Source organism: Callithrix jacchus, chromosome 8 (genome assembly GCF_049354715.1).
Source record: "Callithrix jacchus isolate 240 chromosome 8, calJac240_pri, whole genome shotgun sequence".
Classification (NCBI taxonomy): Eukaryota; Metazoa; Chordata; class Mammalia; order Primates; family Cebidae; genus Callithrix; species Callithrix jacchus.
The window spans coordinates 37574371-37597376 of record NC_133509.1 but is presented as its reverse complement, the minus strand read 5'-3'; the positions used below and the strand labels follow the sequence as shown (position 1 = coordinate 37597376).

The 23006-nt window shown below is 38.0% G+C and overlaps 1 protein-coding gene across 4 annotated transcripts in view; it reads left to right on the top strand.

Moving 5' to 3' along the window:
* The window catches only part of ATP8B4 (ATPase phospholipid transporting 8B4 (putative)), a 272389-nt gene that overhangs the window by 205611 nt on the left and 43772 nt on the right, over positions 1-23006 (top strand). For all 4 annotated transcript variants that reach the window (XM_078334229.1, XM_054239635.2, XM_017976839.4 and 1 more), the window contains 3 exons: positions 15850-15997; positions 19064-19247; positions 19765-19988. In XM_078334229.1, coding sequence (XP_078190355.1) covers positions 15850-15997; positions 19064-19247; positions 19765-19988 — 556 coding nt within the window. The remainder of the gene's footprint in view (positions 1-15849; positions 15998-19063; positions 19248-19764; positions 19989-23006) is intronic.

Genomic DNA, 23006 nt, shown 5'->3' with positions numbered 1-23006 from the left:
TTAGGATTTTTTTTCCATTTCTGTGAAAAATAACATTGATATTTTGATAGAAATTGCATTGCATTTATAGATTGCTTTGGATAGTATAGTCATTTTAACAATATTAATTCTTCCAATCCATGAACGTGGAATAGCTTTTCATTTGTTAGTGCCCTCTTGAATTTCTTTCACTGGTGTTTTGTAGTTTTCCTTGTAGAGGTTTTTCACTTCCTTGGTTAAATTTATCCTTAAGTATTTTTTTTAACAGTTGTTATACATGGGATTGCTTTCTTGATTTCTTTCTCAGGTACTTCATTATTGGTGTGTAGAAACACTACTGATTTTGTATCCTGAACCTTTACTGAATTTGTTTATTAGTTCTAAGAATTTTTGGTGAAATCATTTGTTCTTTTCTGAGTGTAGGATCATGTGGCTTGCAAACGGGAACAATTTGACTTCTATTTTTCAATTTGTATGTCTTTTATTTTTTTCTCTTGCCTGATTACTCTGGCTAGGACTTTCAGTTACGTTGAATAGGAGTGGTAAAAGTTAACATCCTTGTCTTGTTCTAGTTCCTAGAAAAAAAGGTTCAACTCTTTCTCATTCAGTATGATGTTACTTGTGGGTATCATATATGGCTTTTATTATGTTGAGTTATGTTCCATATACAACTAGTATTTTAGGGTTTTTATCACTAAGGGATGTTGAATATTTTCAAATGCTTTTCCTGCATCAATTGGGATAACTACATGGTTTTTGTCGTTCATTTTGTTGACATGATGTATCATATTTATTGATTTACATATGTAGAACCATGCTTGCTTTCCTGGGATAGATTTCACTTGATAGTGGTGTATTGTCTTTTTGATCTGTTGTTGAATTTATTTATTTGTTTGTTTGTTTATTTGTTGAGACAGGGTCTTGCTCTGTCACCCAGTGTTCACTGCAGCAGTGCAATCATAGCTCACTGCAGCCTCCACCTCCTGGGCTCAAGTGATCCTCCCATTTGAGCGTCCTGAGTAGCTGGAGATACAGGTATAAGCCACCAGCACACAGATTAATTTTTGTAATTTTTGTGGAGACAGGGTTTCATCATGTTTCCCAGGCTGGTCTCATATTCCTAGGCTCAAATGATCTGCCTGCCTTAGCTTCCCACAGCAGGATTATTTGAGCCCAGGAGTTAGAGACTAGTCTGGGAAACATAGCAAAACAAGGCATGAAGCCACCATGCCCAAGCCTGCTGCTGGATTTAGTTTGTTAGTTTTTTGTTGAGGCTGTTTATTTCTGTGTTACTCAAGGATATTGGCAAGTAGTTTTCTTTTTTTCTTGTGTTCTTGTCTGGTTTTGGTAGAAGGGTAATGCTGGCCTTGTAGAACAAGTTAGGGAGAATTTCCTTCTCTTCAGTTTTTTGGAATACTTAATAACTTATATTATTAGTTCTTCTTTACATGTTTGGTAGAATCTGGTAGTGAAGTCATCCCATCCAAGTTTGTTTGGATAATTTTTATTGCTGACTCAATCTCATTACTTGCTTTTGGTATGTTCAGGTTTTCTGTTTCTTTCTGATTCAATCTTAGAAGGTTGCATGTGTCCAGAAATGTATCCATTTCCTCTTGGTTTTCCTGTTAGTTAGCATATAGTTATTCTTGTTTTTTTTTTATTTTTTATTTTTTATTGCATTTTAGGTTTTGGGGTACATGTGCAGAACATGTAAGATAGTTGCATAGGTACACACATTGCAGTGTGTTTTGCTGCCTTCCGCCCCCTCACCCACATTTGGCATTTCTCCCCATGCTATCCCTCTCCAGCTCCCCCCACCCACTGTCCCTCCCCTATTCCCCGCAATAGACCCCAGTGTGTAGTACTCCCTTCCCTGTGTCCATGTGTTCTCATTGTTCATCACCTGCCTTTGAGTGAGAATATGTGGCGTTTCATTTTCTGTTCTTGTGTCAGTTTGATGAGAATGATGTTCTTCAGATTCATCCATGTCCCTACAAAAGACACGAACTCATCATTTTTGATTGCTGCATGATATTCCATGGTGTATATGTGCCACATTTTTCCAGACCAGTCTATCATCTATGGGCATTTGGATTGGTTCCAGGTCTTTGCTATTGTAAACAGTGCTGCAATGAACACTTGCGTGCATGGGTCCTTATAGTAGAACGATTTATAGTCCTTAGGATATATACCCAGTAATGGGATTGCTGGGTCAAATGGAATTTCTATTTCTAAGGCCTTGAGGAATTGCCACACTGTCTTCAACAATGGTTGAACTAATTTACACTCCCACCAACAGTGTTAAAGTGTTCCTATTTCTCCACATCCTCTCCAGCATCTGTTGTCTCCAGATTTTTTAATGATCGCCATTCTAACTGGCGTGAGTTGGTATCTCAATGTGGTTTTGATTTGCATCTCTCTAATGACCAGTGATGATGAGCATTTTTTCATGTTTGTTGGCCTCATGTATGTCTTCTTTTGTAAAGTGTCTGTTCATATCCTTTGCCCAATTTTGAATGGGCTTGTTTGTATTTTTCCTGTAAATCTGTTTGAGTTCTTTGTAAATTCTGGATATCAGCCCTTTGTCAGATGGGTAAACTGCAAAAATTTTTTCCCATTCTGTTGGTTGCCGATTTACTCTAGTGACTGTTTCTTTTGCCGTGCAGAAGCTGTGGAGTTTGATTAGGTCCCATTTGTCTATTTTGGCTTTTGTTGCCAATGCTTTTGGTGTTTTGGTCATGAAGTCCTTGCCTACTCCTATGTCCTAAATGGTTTTTCCTAGATTTTCTTCTAGGGTTTTTATGGTGCTAGGTCTTATGTTTAAGTCTTTAATCCATCTGGAGTTAATTTTAGTGTAAGATATCAGGAAGTGGTCCAGTTTCTGCTTTCTGCACATGGCTAGCCAGTTTTCCCAACACCATTTGTTAAACAGGGAGTCCTTTCCCCATTGCTTGTTTTTGTCAGGTTTATCAAAGATTGTATGGTTGTAGATATGTTGTGTTGCCTCCGATGCCTCTGTTCTGTTCCATTGGTCTATATCTCTGTTTTGGTACCAGTACCATGCTGTTTTGGTTACTGTAGCCTTGTAGTATAGTTTGAAGTTTGATAGTGTGATGCCTCCCGCTGTGTTCTTTTTGCTTAGGATTGACTTGGCAATGCGGGCTCTCTTTTGGTTCCATATGAAGTTCAAGGTGGTTTTTTTCAGTTCTGTGAAGAAAGTCAATGGTAGCTTGATGGGGATAGCATTGATTCTGTAAATTACTTTGGGCAGTATAGCCATTTTCACGATATTGATTCTTCCTAACCAGGAACATGGAATGTTTCTCCATCTGTTTGTGTCCTCTCTTATTTCATTGAGCAGTGGTTTGTATCTCATTTGACACAGAGAAGGCCTTTGACAAAATTCAACAGTGCTTTATGCTAAAAACCCTCAATAAACTCGGTATTGATGGAACATATCTCAAAATAATAAAAGCTATTTATGATAAACCAACAGGCAATATCATACTGAATGGACAAAAACTGGAAGCATTCCATTTGTAGTCTGGCACTAGACAAGGATGCCCTCTCTCACCACTTTTATTCAATATAGTGTTGGAAGTTCTAGCCAGAGCAATCAGGCAAGAAAAAGAAATAAAGGGTATTCAAATAGGAAAGGAGGAAGCCAAATTGTCTCTATTTGCAGATGACATGATAGTATATCTAGAAGACCCCATCATCTCAGCCCCAAAACTCCTGAAACTGATAAGCAACTTCAGCAAAGTCTCAGGATATAAAATCAATGTGCAAAAATCACAGGCATTCTTGTACACCAATAACAGACTTAAAGAGAGCCAAATCAAGAATGAACTGCCATTCAAAATTGCTACAAAGAGAATAAAATACCTAGGAATACAACTTACAAGGAATGTAAGGAACCTCTTCAAGGAAAGCATATAGTTATTCTTAATAGTTTTTATCTTTTGTATTTCTGTAATGTAAGTTGTAATGTCTTCTTTTTCATTCCTGATTTTGTTTATTTGGATTCTCTTTCATTTTTTTCTTCATTAGTCAAAGTTTATTAACTTTATTCACTTTTCAAAAAAACCGAGTTTTCATTTCATCGATTCTTTGTATTTTTTTAGACCATTCTATTTACTTATGTTCTGATCTTTATTATCTTTTTCATTCTACTGATTTTGAGTTTAGTTCTTGCTTTTCTGGTTCATTCAATCATTTCATTATATTGTTCATTTAAAATCTTTTTACTTTTTTGATGTAGGCATTTATTGCTATAAATTTCTCTTTTAGCAGTGCTTTTGCAGTATCTTATAGATTTTGGTATGTTTTGTTTCAATTTTCATATGTTTGAGGAAATCTTTTCATTTGCATCTTAATTTCTTCATTGACTCAGTATTCATTCAGGAACGTGTTTAATTTTCATATAGTATATTGTTTCTAAGTTCCTCTTTGTATTGATTTCTAGCTTCATTTTGTTGTGGTCTGAGAAGATACTGATATGACGTAAATTTTAAAAATTTGTTGCATCTCGTTTTGTGGCCTAACTTATGGTCTATCCCGGAGAATGTTCCATGTGCTGGTGAGAAGAATGTGTATTCTTCTTGGATAAAATGTTCTGTGGATGTCTGTTCACTTCATTTGATCTAAAGTCCAGTTTAAATATAATATTCTTTGTTCATTGATTATCTGTCTAGATGATTTATTTAATGCTGAGAATATGCTATTGAAGTCCCTCAATATTATTGTATTGGAGTCTACTTCTCCCTTTAGATCTAGTGATACTTACTTTATATATCTGGGTGCTTCAGTGTTGGGTGCATATATATTTATAATTGTAATGTTCTCTTACTGAATGGATCCCTTAATCATTATGAAATAATCTAATTTGGCTCTTTTTACTGTTTTTTGCTTAAAGTGTATTCTATCTGATATAAGTATAGCTACTCCTGCTTGCTTTTGATTTCTGTTTGTGAGGAATATCTTTTCCTATACCTTTACTTTGAATCTATATGTGTCTTTACAGGTTAAGAAGTTTCTTGTAGGCAGTATATAGACGGATCACATTTTTTAAAAAACTCATTCAGCCATTCTGTACTTTTCAAGAGGAAAATTTAATTCATTTCCATTTATATTAGTATTCCATTACTGTCGATATGTGAGGTTTTGGTCCTGTCATATTGTTAATTGTTTTTTGGATGTTGTATATATCTTCTGTTCCTTGATTTCTTTTTATTTTGTATTTTTGTATCAGACTTTGAGTTTTTTCTCTCCCTCATTTGCATGTTTGCTTTAACAGTGAGATTTACACTTTTATGTGTCATTCATAATGGTAGATATTGTCCTTTTGCTTCCAGGTTTAGGATTCTCTCAATGATTTCTTGTAGGGCTTTTCTAGTAGTGTTGAATTCCCTTAGTTTTTGTTTGTCTGGGAAAGACTTTATTTCTCCAAAGAGCATAACTTTATTTGGCTACAATAAAGTAACTTTATTTAGAAATGACTTTATTTCTCCAAAAAGGATAACTTTGCTGGGTATAGTGTTTCTCGACTTCCAGATATTGTCTTTCAGCACTTTCAATGTATTATTCTATTCTCTTCTGGCCTGTAAGTTTTTTAATGATAAATCTGCTGTAAGTCTGATGGAGACTCCTTTATAGGTGACTAGATGCTTTTCTCTTGCTATTTTTAAAATTTTCTCATTGTCATTGACTTTAGACAGTTTGATTATAATGTATCACAGAGAAGAACTTTTTGCATTGTATCTGTTTGGGGATTGTTGGACCTTCTGTATCTCATTGTCTAAATCTCTTACTAGAGTTGGGAAGTTTTTATCTATTATTTAATCAATAGTTTTTTGAATGCTTTTGTTCTCTCTTCACCTTTGGGAATGCTGATAATTCAGATATGTGATTGCTTTATGTTGTCTCACATGTCATGTAGTCTTTGTCTCTTCTTCCTAATTGTTTTGCTTCACTTTTGTTTGGGTTATTTCAAAAGACGTGTCTTCAAGTTCTGAAATTCTTTCTTCTGCTTGATCTAGTCTATTGTTGAAGCTCTCAAATATATCTATTTTTATTTCATTCAATGAATTCTTTAGTTGCAGAATTTCTGTTTAGTTCTTCATTATGATATCTACCTCTTTGGTAAATTTTTAAATCATACCCTGAATTATTTTTCTCATTTCTTTCTTTCTTTCTTTTTTTTCTTTGAGATGGAGTTTCGCTCTTGTTACCCAGGTTGGAGTGCAATGGTGTGATCTCGGCTCACTGCAACCTCTGCCTCCTGGGTTCAGGCAATTCTCCTGCCTCAGCCTCCTGAGTAGCTGGGATTACAGGCATGTGCCACCATGCCCAGCTAATTTTTGTATTTTTTTTAGTAGAGATGGATTTTCACCATGTTGACCAGGATGGTCTCAATCTCTTGACCTCGTGATCTACCCGCCTCGGCCTCCCAAAGTGCTGGGATTACAGGCTTGAGCCACAGTGCCCGGCCCTATTTTTCTTATTTCTTTGTATTCTTCATCTTTGTTCTCTTGTATCTCACTAAATTTCTTTTCTTTTTTTTTTTTTTGAGATGGAGTTTCACTCTTGTTACCCAGGCTGGAGTGCAATGGTGGGATCTCAGCTCACTGCAACCTCCACCTCCTGGGTTCAGGCAATTCTCCTGCCTCAGCCTCCTGAGTAGCTGGGATTACAGGCATGTGCCACCATGCCCAGCTAATTTTTTGTATTTTTAGTATAGACGGGGTTTCACCATGTTGACCAGGATGGTCTCGATCTCTTGACCTCGTGATTTACCCGCCTCGACCTCCCAAAGTGCTGGGATTACAGGCTTGCGCCACCGCGCCCGGCCACTAAACTTCTTTAATATCATTATTTTGAATCATTTTTATGGGAATTTTATAAATTTCCTGTTCATTGAGATCTGCAACTGGAGAATTATTGTGTTCCTTTGGAGTTAGATATCCTTGCTTTTTCGTGTTTCTTGTGTCCTTTCATTGCTATCTGTACATCTGGTATAACAGTTGATTCTTCCAATTTTTTTGATTTATTTGCATAGGATAGGACTTTCTGAATATGTATCTATGTTATTTGTCATGTAGGGCACTTTGGCTTTGATTCTGGATGTGTGCAGTCGTATAGTTTCTATGTAATTTATTTGGCTTTTTTTGTTTGTTTTGGTAGATAAAACCAGTGGTTTCTGTGACTTCCTCAGTGGCTGATGGTGTGGTTGTTAATGGAGGCTGTGGTGAAGTTTTATTGGGCATGGAGATAGCATGTGGGAAAGTCCTTGGGCTTCAGTAGGGGCAGTAGCAGGCTGGGCCTGCCTGTCTTTGGGCCCAGGGATAGCATATTGGCACTGGTGTTAGTGGGTCCTGGTGAGCTGATTCTTGGGCTACTAGGAGGCTTGCTGAGGTGCCAGCAGAAGTAGTGGGCTGGACCTTGGGCCCCTGGGCTTCAGGCATGGCATAGGCAATGTCACTAGCAGTGGTTGGACAACTCTTTGGCTCCTAAATGGCCTATGCTGGTGTTGGCAGTGGCTGTGACAGGCTGTGCAAGCTGGTCCACAGATGGTAAGTGCAGGTGGGTGCCAGATATGGTGGTAGTGGCAGACTGGGTTAGCCTGTCTTCCAGTCTCTGGGAAGAGTGCTTACAATGGTGGATAGATCCATGGTGGTGGATGGTGGATGGAGCAGGGTGATCCACAGGCCCCTAGGTGGTATACTTAAGCACTGGGGTGAGAGGTATAGGGGATGGTCAAAGCCAGGCTGGACATACCTGTCTGTATGTTCCCCTTCTCCCTGCCATCCAGTATGGGTACTGGCTGTGGTGGGCAGGGACAGGGTTATCCCAAGACCTCTGGTGAAATGCTCAGGTTGGGGTGGCAGCAGTTGCACTATTGTGCTGGTGGCTGCTGGGGAGAGTGGGATTGCTTTAGTAGTAACAGCCTTAGGCAGGTGGTTGGGAAGTGTGTGCTTTGGCTATAGGTGGCAGCTATGTGTGGGGTAGCCTATCCTTAGGGCATGTAGACATGTGAGGAAGCTCTGTTGCTGGAAGGGTAATTGGGTTGCTGTCAGTGTCTTGTTCTTTGGCCATGGTGGCAGGGGTGGTGGCTGCAGGTAGGGAATGTCAGTAGAGCTCCAGGAGTATGGAAAGGTGGGTGCTGTTGGGCCCCAGGCAGGATGCATTCTGGTGGGGCTGGGCTCTTAAAATGATACTTTGCTGTAGCTACTTAGGACTTGGAGTGGTATGTGGGACCCAGTGTGAGCTCCTTCTCTGGAGCAATGGTACTGCCTGGCCTTTGGGCAGTTCCCTATGTTAATTTCAAGATCTGAAAGGGTTGAGAGGCTCTCCCATGGCTAGTAATTGTGTGGTGGAATTGTGGACCACTGGGCATCCCTCACTTATACTTTCCCTACATTGGAGAGCCCCTCTGGGCTCCCAGCCAGTTGCAGCCAGGCAGGATGCCTTGTTTCTGTCTTCTTCTTTCTTTTAGGTGTTTCCTTTCACTTCTTCCTTGAATCCCAGTGTTCTCTCTTAGATTACATATTTGAAGTATGATTATCTATTCTCTATCTTGGTGCTTTTTTATGGAGGAGGAAACTGCCAGATGCCTTTAGTCGTACATCTTGAAGCACCTCTGCTCTCATTCAGAGTTTAACTCTTGCTGAAGGAAGATAGATGCAAACGGATCTAGATTTTAACCACCCTATTGCTAAGTGTTTTGAGACAGTGACCGGAACAGAATTGTAGGCAGTGTACATGTATTACCTCATTTTGTTCTTAAGAAACTCAATTGTAGGCATTACTATTTTCCCTGGTGGACACATTAGGAAGTTGAAGTATATAGAGGGTAAGTAACTTGCCCAAAGTAGTCCGTGGTTCAGGTGGGATGTGAATCTAGGCAGCTTGGTCCCAGAGCCTGTGCACTTGCCATGTGTTTCCCTAAACATACCGTAAATGTATTCTTATTCCCTTTAATAATTAATCTAAAAAATATAGTTGTTAAGGCATCTCACTGCTTCACTTTAGTCAGACACCAGATTAGCAAGTAGAGTCAGAAGAAATTTCCTGGCTCACGCCTATAATCGCAGCACTTAGGGAGGCTGAGGTGGGTGGATCACCTAAGGTCAGGCGTTCAAGACCAGCTTGACCAACATGGAGAAACCCCATCTCTATTAAAAAAACACAAAAGTTAACCAGGCATGGTGGTGCATGCCTGTAATCCCAGCTACTTGGGAGGCTGAGGCAGGAGAATTGCTTAAACCCGGGAGGTGGAGGTTACTGTGAGCCAAGATTGTGCCATTGCACTGCAGCCTGGGCAACAAGAGCAAAACTCTGTCTTAAAAAAAAAAAAAGAAAAGAAAAGAAAAGAAATTTCCAGGGGAAATAGCAAATGTTGGAGAAAGAGTATGCACTTCATGTCAGCTGGATTCGAATTGGAATCTTGGCTTCAAAATTAGGGTGAGTGGAAAACTTTTGATATGTAAATAACCTCTCTCTGCTTGGTTTCTTCATTTGTAAAATGGGTATACAAATATCTACCATATAGCTTATTTTATATGGGGGATTAGATAAGAACTTAAAGCTTTATGACTGTTCCTTGCACCTCATTCTTGCCTTCCTCATTCCCTCTATACTTCCTCCTTTCTCCCTTCCTTCATTCTCTCAGCCACTGATCCCAATCTTTCCACCAACAAGAACTACTTTTCTAAGTATTTCCCCAGTAAAGGCAACAGACTGGAGTAGTGGGGAAGCAAAGGGTAGAATAAAATAGACATCTTTTTGGAGGTAGAATGAATAGGTCTTGTAATTTGGATGTGAAAAGACGTGGTAGGAGACTTTGTCATTGCTAGGTTGTCTGAATTTCACAGCCCAGAGTATGCTCAGAGATACAAGAATAGAAACTCATTAAGTTTTCTAAAACTGAACTTGAACCTCTTTCTGCCTGATGACAGAACAATTAAAGTAGGCATTTTCAGTTAAAATTAGTTCAAGTCTGGGATTCCCACGCCTGTGTTTGCCTGTGTCCCTGTCTGGTCTCTGCGCTTTTAGGATTGTTAGCTTTCCCTCTTGGCTGACTTCCACACTCTGCTGGGGAACCATGGAAAGTGTGGCTACTCTTCTGCACTTCTCTGTGCCCAAGATGACCTGTGTTCTTATATGGCCACTTCAGTTTCTAAAATCCCTTTACTCTGCTGATTCCCCCAAATTTTACTGAGGATTCCATTAGCCACATGGTTCCTTCATCCACTACCAATCCAGGTATGGGTCAGAACCCAGGCTTCTTTTAGCCACCACTTATCAGGTATCTAAACTCCTCTTCAAAGTCCCCTTTCCCTAGGCTGGGATGGGAAATGAAAAAAAGTAACTTCTTTATTCTCTGCTCCTTTTGATATCATTTTATGCCTTGATTCACTTGAGGATTATTCTTTTGAGACTTAAAGAAATCCTCCCTCTTCTTTTTCCAAAAGCCCAATTAGTGAAATTCCAGATTGCTGGAATTCAGACTAATGATGCTGCTATGAGTTTCAAAAACTTATTTTGGTGCTCAAAAAGCAAAAGTTTAGTTCTGTTTTTCTCCTTCTATATTTGACTTTGCACATCCCCCTGAGGCAAAGCATATTTCTAGTTATTTAACTATTCAGAGAGGGTCACCTATGGTCCTAGTGGTGATGGGAGGAGAGATTGAGTTAATATCTCAAGATTTTATCCAACTACATTTTGTTGACCAACTAGATGACATAACTGTCATTATAAAGAATATGGAGAAATGTGAACTACTTGTATACTGTTGTTGAGAGTGTAAATTGATAGAAACTCCCTAGAGGACAAATTAGCACTATATTTCAAAATTACACATATGCATACTTTTTACACAATGATTCTTCTAGAAATTTCCCTTAAGAAAATGAATGAACAAATCTATTAATTTGTGTAAAAAGCAATATTTATTGCTGTATCAATTTATGATAATAGAGTTGAGAAATAGTTCAAATAACTAGCCATAAAGGATTTTGTTAAATGCTTTGATATATACATGCAATGGAATATTCTTCAGTCATTCACAGTGATTTTCTATTTCTTGACATTGGAAAATGTCCATGATATTTTTGTTAAGTGAAAAATGAGATTACAAAAAATCACACATAGTATGATCTCTCTTTTTGCAAAATAGTGTAAGTATGTATATGTAAGTACATATATGTATAAAACTATACATCTGCACACCTCCTTAGCTCCAACCTACCAAGATCTAGAGGATATAAACAGTGGCTGTCTCTAGGTGATAGAATTATGGATCATGTTTACTTTCTTCTTTATGGCTCTTTGTATTATCTGATGTTGTAATAGTATTCGTGTAATGCTTTTACAATTAGAAAAAGCTAAAAAATTGTGGTTTTTAATGAGAAGAAAAAATATTCAGAAGAAAAAAAATTAAAGAATTACCAGCTAGACTCAATATTTCAGGAGCCTTGAGGTCACTTTGCTCAGCTGACTGTAAAATAATGTTATTTCCACTCAGACTTGTAGGTAATCCCATTCTTAGGGTATAAGACAGAGAGGCAATGTATGATAGAACATTCTGTATAAGAGGAATCAATACATTGCTAGTGTGTATTTTCTTAATATTAGGACTGGGGGGAAAATGACATCCAAGAAAAGCTATTGCTCCAAGTTGCTCTCTATACTCCTGATCTCAGCTCCCTATATCTAAACCCACAGCTTTGGGATGAAATATTGAAATCATAAATTTGTACCATTTCATTTTCTTATGTTATGCTTTTGAGTTCAGTGGGAGTTCATTAAAAAAAAGTTTAACCAAAGAACAGGATATGAATGATAGTAGCTATTGAAGGAAATGACCAAAATGCTTATATTTAAACCTGTCAAATGTGCTTAGTTTATTTCATAAACACAGGTATATAATTTTCATACATATCATACATATGGCTTATTTCAAATTTAGTGTCATGAAACCATTTTGGAGACTTTGAGTCCTGGGTTAATTTTGCTGCTTTAGCTGCCTTAGTATTAAAGGCATGCCTAGAAAGCTACAATTAAACCCTTTGGTTTCTCAGAAAGTTACTCCATTAAATACATTTTACCAATACAGGTGTCTTCTGCCTAAAGGCAAATGGACTGAGAATTTAATTGCTTGATTTGAGAGGAAAACTCATTCCATATTTCATTTTTGTAGCATTAATCATGTTTTGTTGTTAGAAAAATTTATGTTCTCTAACTAAATCATAAAGTGACTCCACTGCTTCTGAGAAGTATCCCAGTGGTATACCTAGGAATTGATATTTCTTCTTTAATCAACAAAATATGCATTGGTATTTTTTGAATATCTACTTGGAAAATTATTTGTTTGAATGTGCAGGGTTCTCAAATGCAGATGGCTTCAGGACCAGGCATATAGCATTAATCAGGTGATTTGGGCTATCTATTATACATCAGGGAGTGATGGGGCCTTTGGTGAGTGGGAACATTATGTTGGCCATAAAGCCATAGAGATTCTTTAAGACACTGTGCTGGCCAAACAAAATGCATCTTGGTCCTAATTCCTAACCCCTAGTCACCCAGGCAAAATGTTTTAGTAGATTAAATTTCTCTCATGAATCATAACATTTTAGAGCACATATTTAGGTAATCTTGTAGATCTTCTGGCACACACTGGTGCAGCAACCCAAGTTTTCATTATCTATTTTGACTGGTTGGGGTACCAGCCAAATTGATTGGCTGGTCCCATTCCCCTGATCTCTAATAATGAAACTGGTTCAGTGGTTGAACATCTTAAAGGTCTCTCAGGTAGTGTAGTAAAGAATGGAACTGGGAATTCAAATCAAAATTTCTTGTACTTTCTCCTTTTCTCTACTGTTGGCAGGGTAGTGCTGTCCCTTAACTGCCCCTCTAGCACTGTGTCTTAGTCCAGCCTAGAGGCAGTCTGGGGCCGACTCTACACGTAAACCAGCTTGATGCAGTACACTAAGAATTGTGAATGCAAAGACCTCGGTTCTAGCCCTGGGTCTGTCACTGGCTAATAAGTGGCTAAAGGTCAGATAACTCAAATGTGGGAGCACAAGATGTCAGAGGCGGTCCTTGTATCTGAACCCAGGTTTCCAGGTTCCAAGCTCAAAGTTCTAGATGTTGTATCAATGTCCAGATTTTCTTCTTTTAAACAGCATATCATGGTTTCAATCAATTTCCCAACAGATCAATATTTTTTTTTTGAAATGGAGTTTTGTTCTTCTTGCCCAGGCTGGAGTGCAATGGCACTATCTCAGCTCACCACAACATCTGCCTCTGAAGTTCAAGCAATTCTCCTGCCTCAGCCTCCTGAGTAGCTGGGATTACAGGCATGCATCACTATGCCCACCTAATTTTGCATTTTTACTAGAGACGGGATTTCTCCATGTTGGTCAGGCTGGTCTCAAACTCCTGACCTCAGGTGATCTGCCTGCCTCGACCTCCCAAAGTACTGGGATTACAGGCGTGAGCCATTGTGCCCGGCTTCAACAGATCAATTTAGCATTTCAGTATAGAGTGCCTTAAGGGGACTGACTAAACAACTCTTTTTTCTGACCATCCTCTTTTCTTCTTTATAGGTTGTATGCAGGCCAGTATGGGCCTAACTATGTTTTGCTGTGCTTTTGGTGGCATGGGCTGTGAATGCCACAGTTGCCTCAACTCTTAAAGCGATTCTGCATGCCAAGAATTGTAATAAACTGCCCTTCATTACCCAGCTTGGAAAAAACAGGCACTCTTTTGTTTTAGCATTTGTTACTTGTATTCTGTGGTTAAGCATTGTGTGTTATGCTTGCAAAAATGTATAGCTCATAGTTATTGAAGGGAGTTATGTGTAGCTTTTTCCCTTCCTAATAAATTTTTTTGGTGAGAACCAGCTGGTGTTTGAAGAGCTAAGTTCTAGGAAGAAAAAGAAATGACAGCTATAGAGCATGGGCAAAGGTCTAAAAATATGAAAGCCTAATCTGGCCAAGAGACGTTGGCCTGTGCAGAGAAAGTACATGACAGTTTCAGCAGAGCCAGAAAAACGGTCCCTTTTCTGCCTGGAAAAGGGTTCCTGTGAGATGTTAGGAAGACAGTTTAAGGGGGAAAAATCCTAAGTAAATAGAATTTCAGCCAATACTTTGATGAACTTCACCCTTCTTTGGAATGTTTTCACTCTCTGAGGGGAAAACAGAGATTGAGTCATTTATCCAGCAAGTCAGAACTTTACTCAAAAGAAATACTCAGGAGATGTTTTCCCTGTGGTGCTTTCTGAAGACCCAATTTATGAGCTCTGTAACATTGTGAGAGAAATGTTCATTTCCAAGGAAATTTTCTCCCTTGAATTTTTTATTATTTGGCACTGTAAATTTTCATGACGGTGGGGAGGATTCCCTGACATAATTATCTGATGGGAAAGTCTGATCCTCTCACTTAAAACAATGATTTTTCATGTCTGTTCTACCTCCCTCTCCACTTTGTAACTCCCTACATTTCACACGTAGCACTCTGACTTTATAAATCTTTTTCTTTGATTCTGCAAACTGATTGTTAAATGTATGATATCATTCTTGGAACCATGTGACCTCTGGGTTCCTAAATGCAGATGTGATTTTGGTCCTGTACAGCAGAAGGAGATATTGAGCTAGAAGTTAATGTATTTTTTTGTTTGTTTTTAAGCTTAGTATGTAAACAATTGGTTTTACATTTTCGAATAATTAGACAGCTGAGGGCTAAAATTGTTGTTTTGGTAAGTGGACATTCTCTTCTTTCAGAGGAGCCTCAGCATAAAACCATTTTAATAAATATTTTCTACACAAAAAGAGCCATTTCCTTTTGCCATAAGACACAATATTCACTTTCTGGTCTTCTCTCACTCCCCATGTTCTCCTGAGTACTCCTTTTGTAAATGTCATTATGACCCATGCTGGATAGTTCCCTGGTTGTGGTTGAAGCTTCTGTAGGTACCTCAGCTTGCCATGTTTTACTTCAAAGCCTGCACTCACGTGTCCTTGGAGAGGAAGTTTCCCTTCCTTTAAAAGCATCATCTTTCCATTTTGGAGAGAACAGTAGAATGCCACTTCTGAGGGTGCTGTGTCATCATGCGGTCTTCTTCTTAGATGGCAGAGATGCATGGGATGTGGACAGGATTGCTTTATAGCTACTGCCAATTAGATCTAGAGCATTTGGAGGGAGTTTCCATTTGGAACTACCCTCCATACTTTGATGTTTAGTTTTTTTTGGAGATTTATTCTATTTTTTAAGCTAATGAGTACAATTTTTGCTGAAAGTGTTCTATTATAATGGCTATGCCAATTCAGTAAGTCATTTTTTTCTTGTCAAAAGTTTTTTAAAAATATGTTTCTCAGACAACCATTATTTTAAGCTGGATCATAATACGCTGTACCTCAAATTTATGAATTTATTTTATATATAGATGCCCCGGAATTCCTAGAAGTTTTCAATTGTCTTTAGTCTTGTGCTTTCTATTATTTAACAGTATTACATGCCAGATAGTGGTTCTGAAGTCCTGGAAGCTCAGACAGTCTTTAGTACCAAATCTATGAAGATCCCCTAGTTCAAGCGCAGCTCAAGATGGTGATTTAGCTTTTATGTAATTTGAAACATTTAAGATGATTGTATTTTCATTATTTTTATACTCCTACATCCTGAAATTTGGAAATGTGCTATAGTATTCCCATCACAAAGAATTATCCAGCTTTCTTACTGAAACTGGGTCTTATGCCATATTCTGTTTGAATAGTGATGAAATAAATTTCCCTCTAGGCAAGTTTCTTGTTAGAGTTAATAGGTATGCTCTGTATGCTTTGTTATGTTTTGCTTTTCACCCTCTTCTTTAAGGAAAGCAAAAGAAAATTTGTTTGGACAAAACAGCAATTTTTCCAATGGCCATGTAGTTGGTGAAAAAAAGCAGCAGCTGGAGTTGGATTCTGTTGTAGAAGAAACCGTAACAGGAGATTATGCCTTAATCATAAATGGCCACAGTTTGGTGAGTTTGCCTAGGGTTTTTGTCCTTTCTTTTTCTTCACCACAATAATCATTTCTTTTGTGCTATCATAATGAGACCTGTTTTGTCTTTTCCAGACGAATGTCACTACTAGAAATAGGGCATATGCGATGATTTCCTGTTTGCAAAGGGAAAGGAAACCTCTAATATATATCTCATACATTATTGTTTGGACCACCACAGTGAAGGGGAGGCTCCAGAGAAATGCTAAATTCACAGAGTATCAATCTTGTCTAAATGACTATAGACCACTTAGCAGTATTATTTAAGCGCCTTTCTAGAGAGGAGTGTTACTGTTCACTGTTACTTAATTAAAATAATGCAACTGGGTGGATGTATTATAATTATTACTCTTACTGTTTGTGATTTGTGGAGAACAACTTGACCTTTATGTACTTACTGTACCAAATTATTGCCATTAATATACCTCTAGTGGTTTTTCTAAATAGCAGCATTTTACAGCAATGCCAAACAATTTGCTTTGATTAGGAAATCTGGTTCTTGTCGTAATAGAATGAACTTGCATTGTACTTTTAATGTAGTTCAGATTCAAAATCTTGAACAAACATGAAAATACTCTTCTGAGTTTCTAATTTAAAATACAAAAGCTCTAATTACACTCCAGTGCAATTATAATTTATATGCACAAAAAACTAATCTCACATCTTTCTCTGACTTTGATGATCATTTTTCAATTTTGAGTTTGGAAAATAAATGTATCTTCTTGTAGACAGTTTCTTAGAGGACAAAAGAAGTTGGATGTGAGGATACTGTGTTTTCTCCCTTGTGATCAGCTGTCTGTTGGCTCTTAGTGCTTACAGCATTATCCAGCTGGATACCAGACGTAATGATGTGTTGCCTTCTACACCATGGAAAGTTACAGAGCTCAGTTGCACGCCAAACTCAGTTGAAAGTTTGTCCAGATGACACAAACTTCTTCTTGCACAGATGAACACTTACTGAAAATTATGACTGTCAGCTGGGTCTTTTTTTTTTTGAGACGGAGTTTTGCTCTTGTTACCCAGGCTGGAGTGCAATGGTGCGATCTTGCCTCTCCGCAACCTCCACCTCCTGGGTTCAGGCAATTCTCCTGCCTCAGTCTCCTGAGCAGCTGGGATTACAGGCATGCGCCACCATGCCCAGCTATTTTTTTGGATTTTTAGTAGAGACGGGGTTTCACCATGTTGACCAGGATGTCTCAATCTCTTGACCTCGTGATCCACCTGCCTCGGCCTCCCAAAGTGCTGAGATTACAGGCTTGAGCCACCGTGCCCGGCCTCAGCTGGGTCTTAGAGCTCGTGGCCCCCATGCTGAATTGCCCAGGAACCACAGTATGCAAAGGGGACCCTATGAGTTACACTTTGACTTTTTCTCAGGCTCAAAGAATCCAGTGTGTGGTGGCATTAGAGTATTCAAATGATAATTTATACCTCTCTCTCTTTGTCTCTAAGTGCATTGAAAGAAGGAGGTAAGATAGATGATCTCCAAGAACCCTGTCAGCTTCAAAGTCTGAAACTGACGGAACTATGACATTTCATTTTTAATTTGAGGAGACTCAGGAAGTTTTTTCCCCCCGCATCATGATTCTGATCTGCTCCAATCCTGATGCTTTGCAGAATGTAACTGGACTTTTTTTCCTCTCTGAGTCTTAGCATAGTTTTTGACTTGCTGATAATACAAAGAAATGAAAAGAGAGAAAAAGAGGCCATTCTAGGGAAGACATGCAGTTATCTGTTTTCTCTTTCAGAAAGAGTGATAATTTTGAAAATGTCAACTCACAATTTCACCTAGGAATTATAGGTTTGAACATAAGAGTTTTCTGTACTGAGTTATGTTTTTATATTCATTTACCCATCCAGACATTCCTCCATTAGCATTTTTATTACGCATGCCCAGGTCACAGTTCTAAATTCTGAGGATAAGGTTGTGAATACAATATGGTCCTTGTTTTAGGGATTGCTCTCTAGTGGGTAAGATGATCATACAGTGGTATTACAAATACAAAGAGGAATGAACACAATGCTTTGAGAGCACAGAGGGAGACAAGTTTACTTTCTTGTGGGAGAATCAGGGAAAATTTCTTGAGAGAGCGATATTTTCAAGTAGAGGTAACGGCAAGTACAAAGGCACAGAGGCAAGAAAGAACTTATTCAATCATGAGAAATGAGCAATTGGCATGATGGGAAAAAGTGTAGACTTAAAAGTGGTTATAAAAGATAAAATTCAAAAGGAATGCAGAGGCCAGATTGTGATGGGCTGTGAATGTCTTGCTAAAGATTACTCAAAGATATTGATGACTCAGAGTTTAAGTGGATTTCTGTTTCTTCTTAATGTGTTTATTAAAGAATTTAACAGTAAAACATTTTCTAGGAAAAAAAATTGCACAGTTAATTGGAAGGGATTGTGCTATCTTTTTTAGTTATTTCTTGGCATATCTAAAGGATCTCATGGCTTTGGATAGGAGCAAGAGTGGAACTGGTTGAGGAACCCTCTCTGTGACATGGCTTGCCTGCCCCGCTTTTCCCAGGCCTTTCTGGGTTTCAGTCACTATGTTCTTCAAGGGACAATCCCCAGCTCATCTGATTTTCATCTTGCCTGCACATTAACAATTACAACAACAAACTAAATATGCAAAACAACAAAAAGCCCATCAAAAAGAATAAACAAATCATCATCATTTGTAGTTCACACTAAATTTGGTGAGCTGGTAGATAGGTTCTGTCTTTTGTTTTCATCAATTTCAGTGGTTTCCATAACTTCTCTAGCATTTAACTCTCTCTCTCCAGTGCAGCATGATATCAAGGGGGACATATAAAAGACAGTTCCTTTTATTTTTTAACATTCTTTAGTAGGGTTCAATACTCATTTCTTTAGTTTTTGTAGTTTGTGCGATCCTGAATCAACAATGACTTTTTGAAGTGAATGAAATGGTTTAGCAAATAAATTAGTCGAGAAACAAGACATTTGTCTTGTTTCCTCTTAATGTCTTGTTTCTCAACTCTCATTTATGGTTTCCTGTTCTTTTTTGACTTTTTTTAAATCATGCAGGCTCATGCCCTAGAAAGTGATGTCAAGAATGATCTCCTAGAACTTGCTTGCATGTGTAAGACTGTGGTTTGCTGCAGAGTCACTCCACTCCAGAAAGCCCAAGTGGTAGAGCTGGTGAAGAAGTACAGAAATGCTGTTACTTTGGCCATTGGTGATGGAGCCAATGATGTCAGCATGATTAAAAGTAAGAGGATACAGTTTCAGCATTTGGCAATATGTAATCACTAGATTGCGTTAAAATTCAATTTTGCCAGTGATTCTAAAATGAATATTTCTGAGTCCAATGCTACCACCATTATTAGCATTTATAACAAAATTTCTTTGTCTTTAAATAAACCATTTGTGTATTTTTGGGCTAGAAAAGGAAATCATTCACCTTATACCATTTGAGGAAGTGAATAGCTACAGTGTAGAGGAAAGAATACCAGACCCACATTTGTAACACGTGACTTTAACCCCATCTTTGCCACTTCCAAATTGTAAAACCTTGTGTATGTCACTTCACTTTTCTGAGCCTGACTTCCTGTTTTGTAAAACTAGGATAAATACCTAACTATCATGAGTGTTTCATGAGATAATATATGTGAAGAATTACAGTTGCAATGGCTGTACGTTTTCCAAAAATAAAAGAGGAATGACAAGTTTCTGAAAGAGATAGTGGCTTTGTTTTGGGAGTGACAGTGTTGCTGTTTCCTTTGTAGGTGCTCACATTGGTGTTGGCATCAGCGGCCAGGAGGGATTGCAAGCAGTCTTAGCCAGCGACTATTCATTTGCACAGTTTAGATATCTCCAAAGGTTTCTCCTTGTTCATGGAAGGTGGTCTTATTTCCGAATGTGCAAATTCTTATGCTATTTCTTCTATAAGAATTTTGCATTTACCCTTGTGCATTTCTGGTTTGGTTTCTTCTGTGGTTTCTCAGCCCAGGTTGGTAAAAAGCATGTTTCTTCTTTTTTTTTTTCTTTTCTATGATCCTCTGGATTACAAATGACTCTTCTTCATAGCTCTTTACTAATAAATTGAGAGCATTTTTTAATGGCTGATTCAAGTGACAGTATTACAATTACATAATTGAGAGTTGACTTGAGCTTTGAACCCAAGAAGAATATGTAGCCAGCTAGAATTTTATTTATTTTCTTATTTAGATAGTCAACTTGTGAGTACTCCTTCCATGCATATGTTAGTTTTTGTTGAAATGTTTTTGGTATGATAACAGGTAAGTGTGTTGTAGAGTTTTAATTTAGAACAGAAATCTGTAAATAACTAATAAGAAATGTTGAAGTATCTTTAGTAGGGAGATAGTTTCTTATCCAATACATGAATGCATCTGGGCTGAGGGTAAATGTATTTTATATCAGGGAGGAGTAATTGGTACTCTGACCTCAAAGCTGTTTAGACAGCAGTTCATCAACTAAAAGTTGATACATAGATAATGCTGTAGCAAGAAAGAAAAATTAGCAAATTTATAAATTAGGATTTTATTTTTATATCACTTCATATCCATTTTAAAGGACATTTATTTAACCCCACGTCTTCAGTATCAGAAAAGCTTTGAGCCAGTCAATCAACTGTGAAATGTAATGTCTATATCATTTAAATATACTTGTAAATAAAATAAATTTTTACCGAAAACTTAAATGTAGATATGGCATTGAGATTTTGAACAATATAAGAAAAAGATTGTCCTTGAGAATGAAATGGTAACCGTAACTCTCAGATTTATTCATTTATTCTTCCCTTCTTTTGGTTTAATCAATGATATGCATGAAGGTAATTTTTTAAAAATAATTTTATTCCAAAAAGACTGAGTACAAATGAAATCTTGGCATATTCTGTTCTCTTAAATGTGCCAAGGGAGATTAGTGAATCTTTTCTACAGTGAAAATACATTTTCAACATTTTCCCCTTTTTCTGGGAAGTTGAGATTACTTAAAGTGAGGCACACCTGTTCTCATTCCAGATTTTCTCTTTTTAGGATAACATGCTCCAAGCTGAGAGTAGATTATGTTGATATTTTTGCCTTTTTTGTTGTTAATCTCTTGGCAGTTGAAGTACAGCAGAGTTTTGATTTTAGCTACTCAGAAATAGAAGTTATCTTAGTGCTACTTCAGAGTAGTCATGGGGCTGGGGATGTTTACATACTCGTAATTCCCCCTCTGTCCAACAAAGACAAGCATGGGAATGTGGCCTGTGCCTTCCTAGTCTGTTGATTTTCCTTCGACGTAAGAACAAAGCAAGACCATCTGCTAAGGAGTATTTCTAAGAGATTTAATTTTCATATTCCAAAGGCTTAAGGCTGAATAATCTCAAGACGATGAAGGGACAAACCCTCATTTAAATCTCTTAGAACACAGAAGAGTAGTCAATGATTTGTATTTGCAGACACACTAAGCTTGAATAGGCAACTGTTCTGCTAAGTTGTCTGTTGAAACTAATGTTCAATGACTTCTAACCTCTACATTTAGGTTATTTTCTGGAATCTGATAAAATTGGTCGGAGCCAGATAGATGAAGCAACTAGAATTTTTATTCTTTCACCAGTATTTACATTTTAAAAGAGAACAGCAAAGGAGAACAATAATTGCTCCAAAGACATGAGTAGCTGATGGTTGAACCCAGCTGTAAGGCACACCACCTGTCTGTGATTAGGTTTCTGAAATGTTTGGTTTAACTTAGCATGCTTCTTTTCTGTGTCCCTTTCTTTCCCTTTTGTTTTTTACGTTGTCCACTGGGCTCTAGCCTTTAGAACTGTACTTTGAGAACCACTGAGCTAGAAAACCTAGGAGAATATCCCAAGTTATGCTTCCTTGAACCCAGACCAAAGTCCCATCTGCTGACTTTTTGTTTTGTTAACAACATTGGACCCTATTCATCTTTTCTAAAGCAGAGGGGCCTGTTAAGCAAACAGCTGATCTCCCCCAGTTGAATGTTTCCAGAGGACTTAAAATCCTTTTGGCCCTCTTGCCAGGTCTCTGTCTCTGAAGCATATAATACCTGCACAAAGACAGGGTAAAGTGGAAATGGGATGTCTGTTCAGGGTACAGGATTTCTTTCCCTAATTTAGCCAGTCTGTTATCTTACCTAGCTTAACCGTTAGCTCCTTGAGGAAAAGAAGTACATCTAACTCATCAATACATCTGTAATAAAAAATCTTGAATGTTACCTGCCATATAAAAGGTATGGTGTGGTGTTTCTATAGCCCTTTCCCATGCTTGAGACAGGTGCAGCAAAGAGATCCATTCCAGGGTACCCACAGTCATTCACACAGTTGCCACTTTAGCCACCCCAGGGGCCATCTCTGTAGGCTCCGAATCTGGTCTGTGTAAATTTATGTGGCCTGACTATCATCGTGACAAAGGGGCTCAGGGTCTTAAGATCTAAATGTGGTTATGGAACTGATTTCAGAATGTAGAATGCTGTTTTTCTCAGTTGTGTTAATATTAATATAATACAGTAGTTAACTGGGCTACAGGTGATAAGTCTCTTATTTATACATCCTTTCATTCTAGGAAAGACACAGAGTAGATTTTCCAGGTCTTTTGACTGGTTCTTGGCTGATTTAAATAGGGCAGGATACATTTTTTTTAGGCAGAGCAACAATCACCATATAAAAATAATTGGGCCTCTGAGCAGGTGTCCTGGGCTGCTATCTACTTTGTCCCAATTTCTATGATGACCTCATCAAATTGGGATCCAAGCTTATATTGGAAAGGGTCCTTTGGTCCCACTAAGGATTTCATTCATTTAATAAATATTCATTAAGACTGCCATGATGCCTCCTGGACCTTATGTCCTGAGTATGGGAATGAATATCTAAGAAGTATGCTCTTGATGGGCATGGCAAAGTATGATCTCACAACTTGTATTAGCTATTCATGTTGTGGAAGGTTTAAAGTTTTATTTCCAGACTTGTCAGAGAAGTAGATAGGCTTTCCAGGAGGGTAAT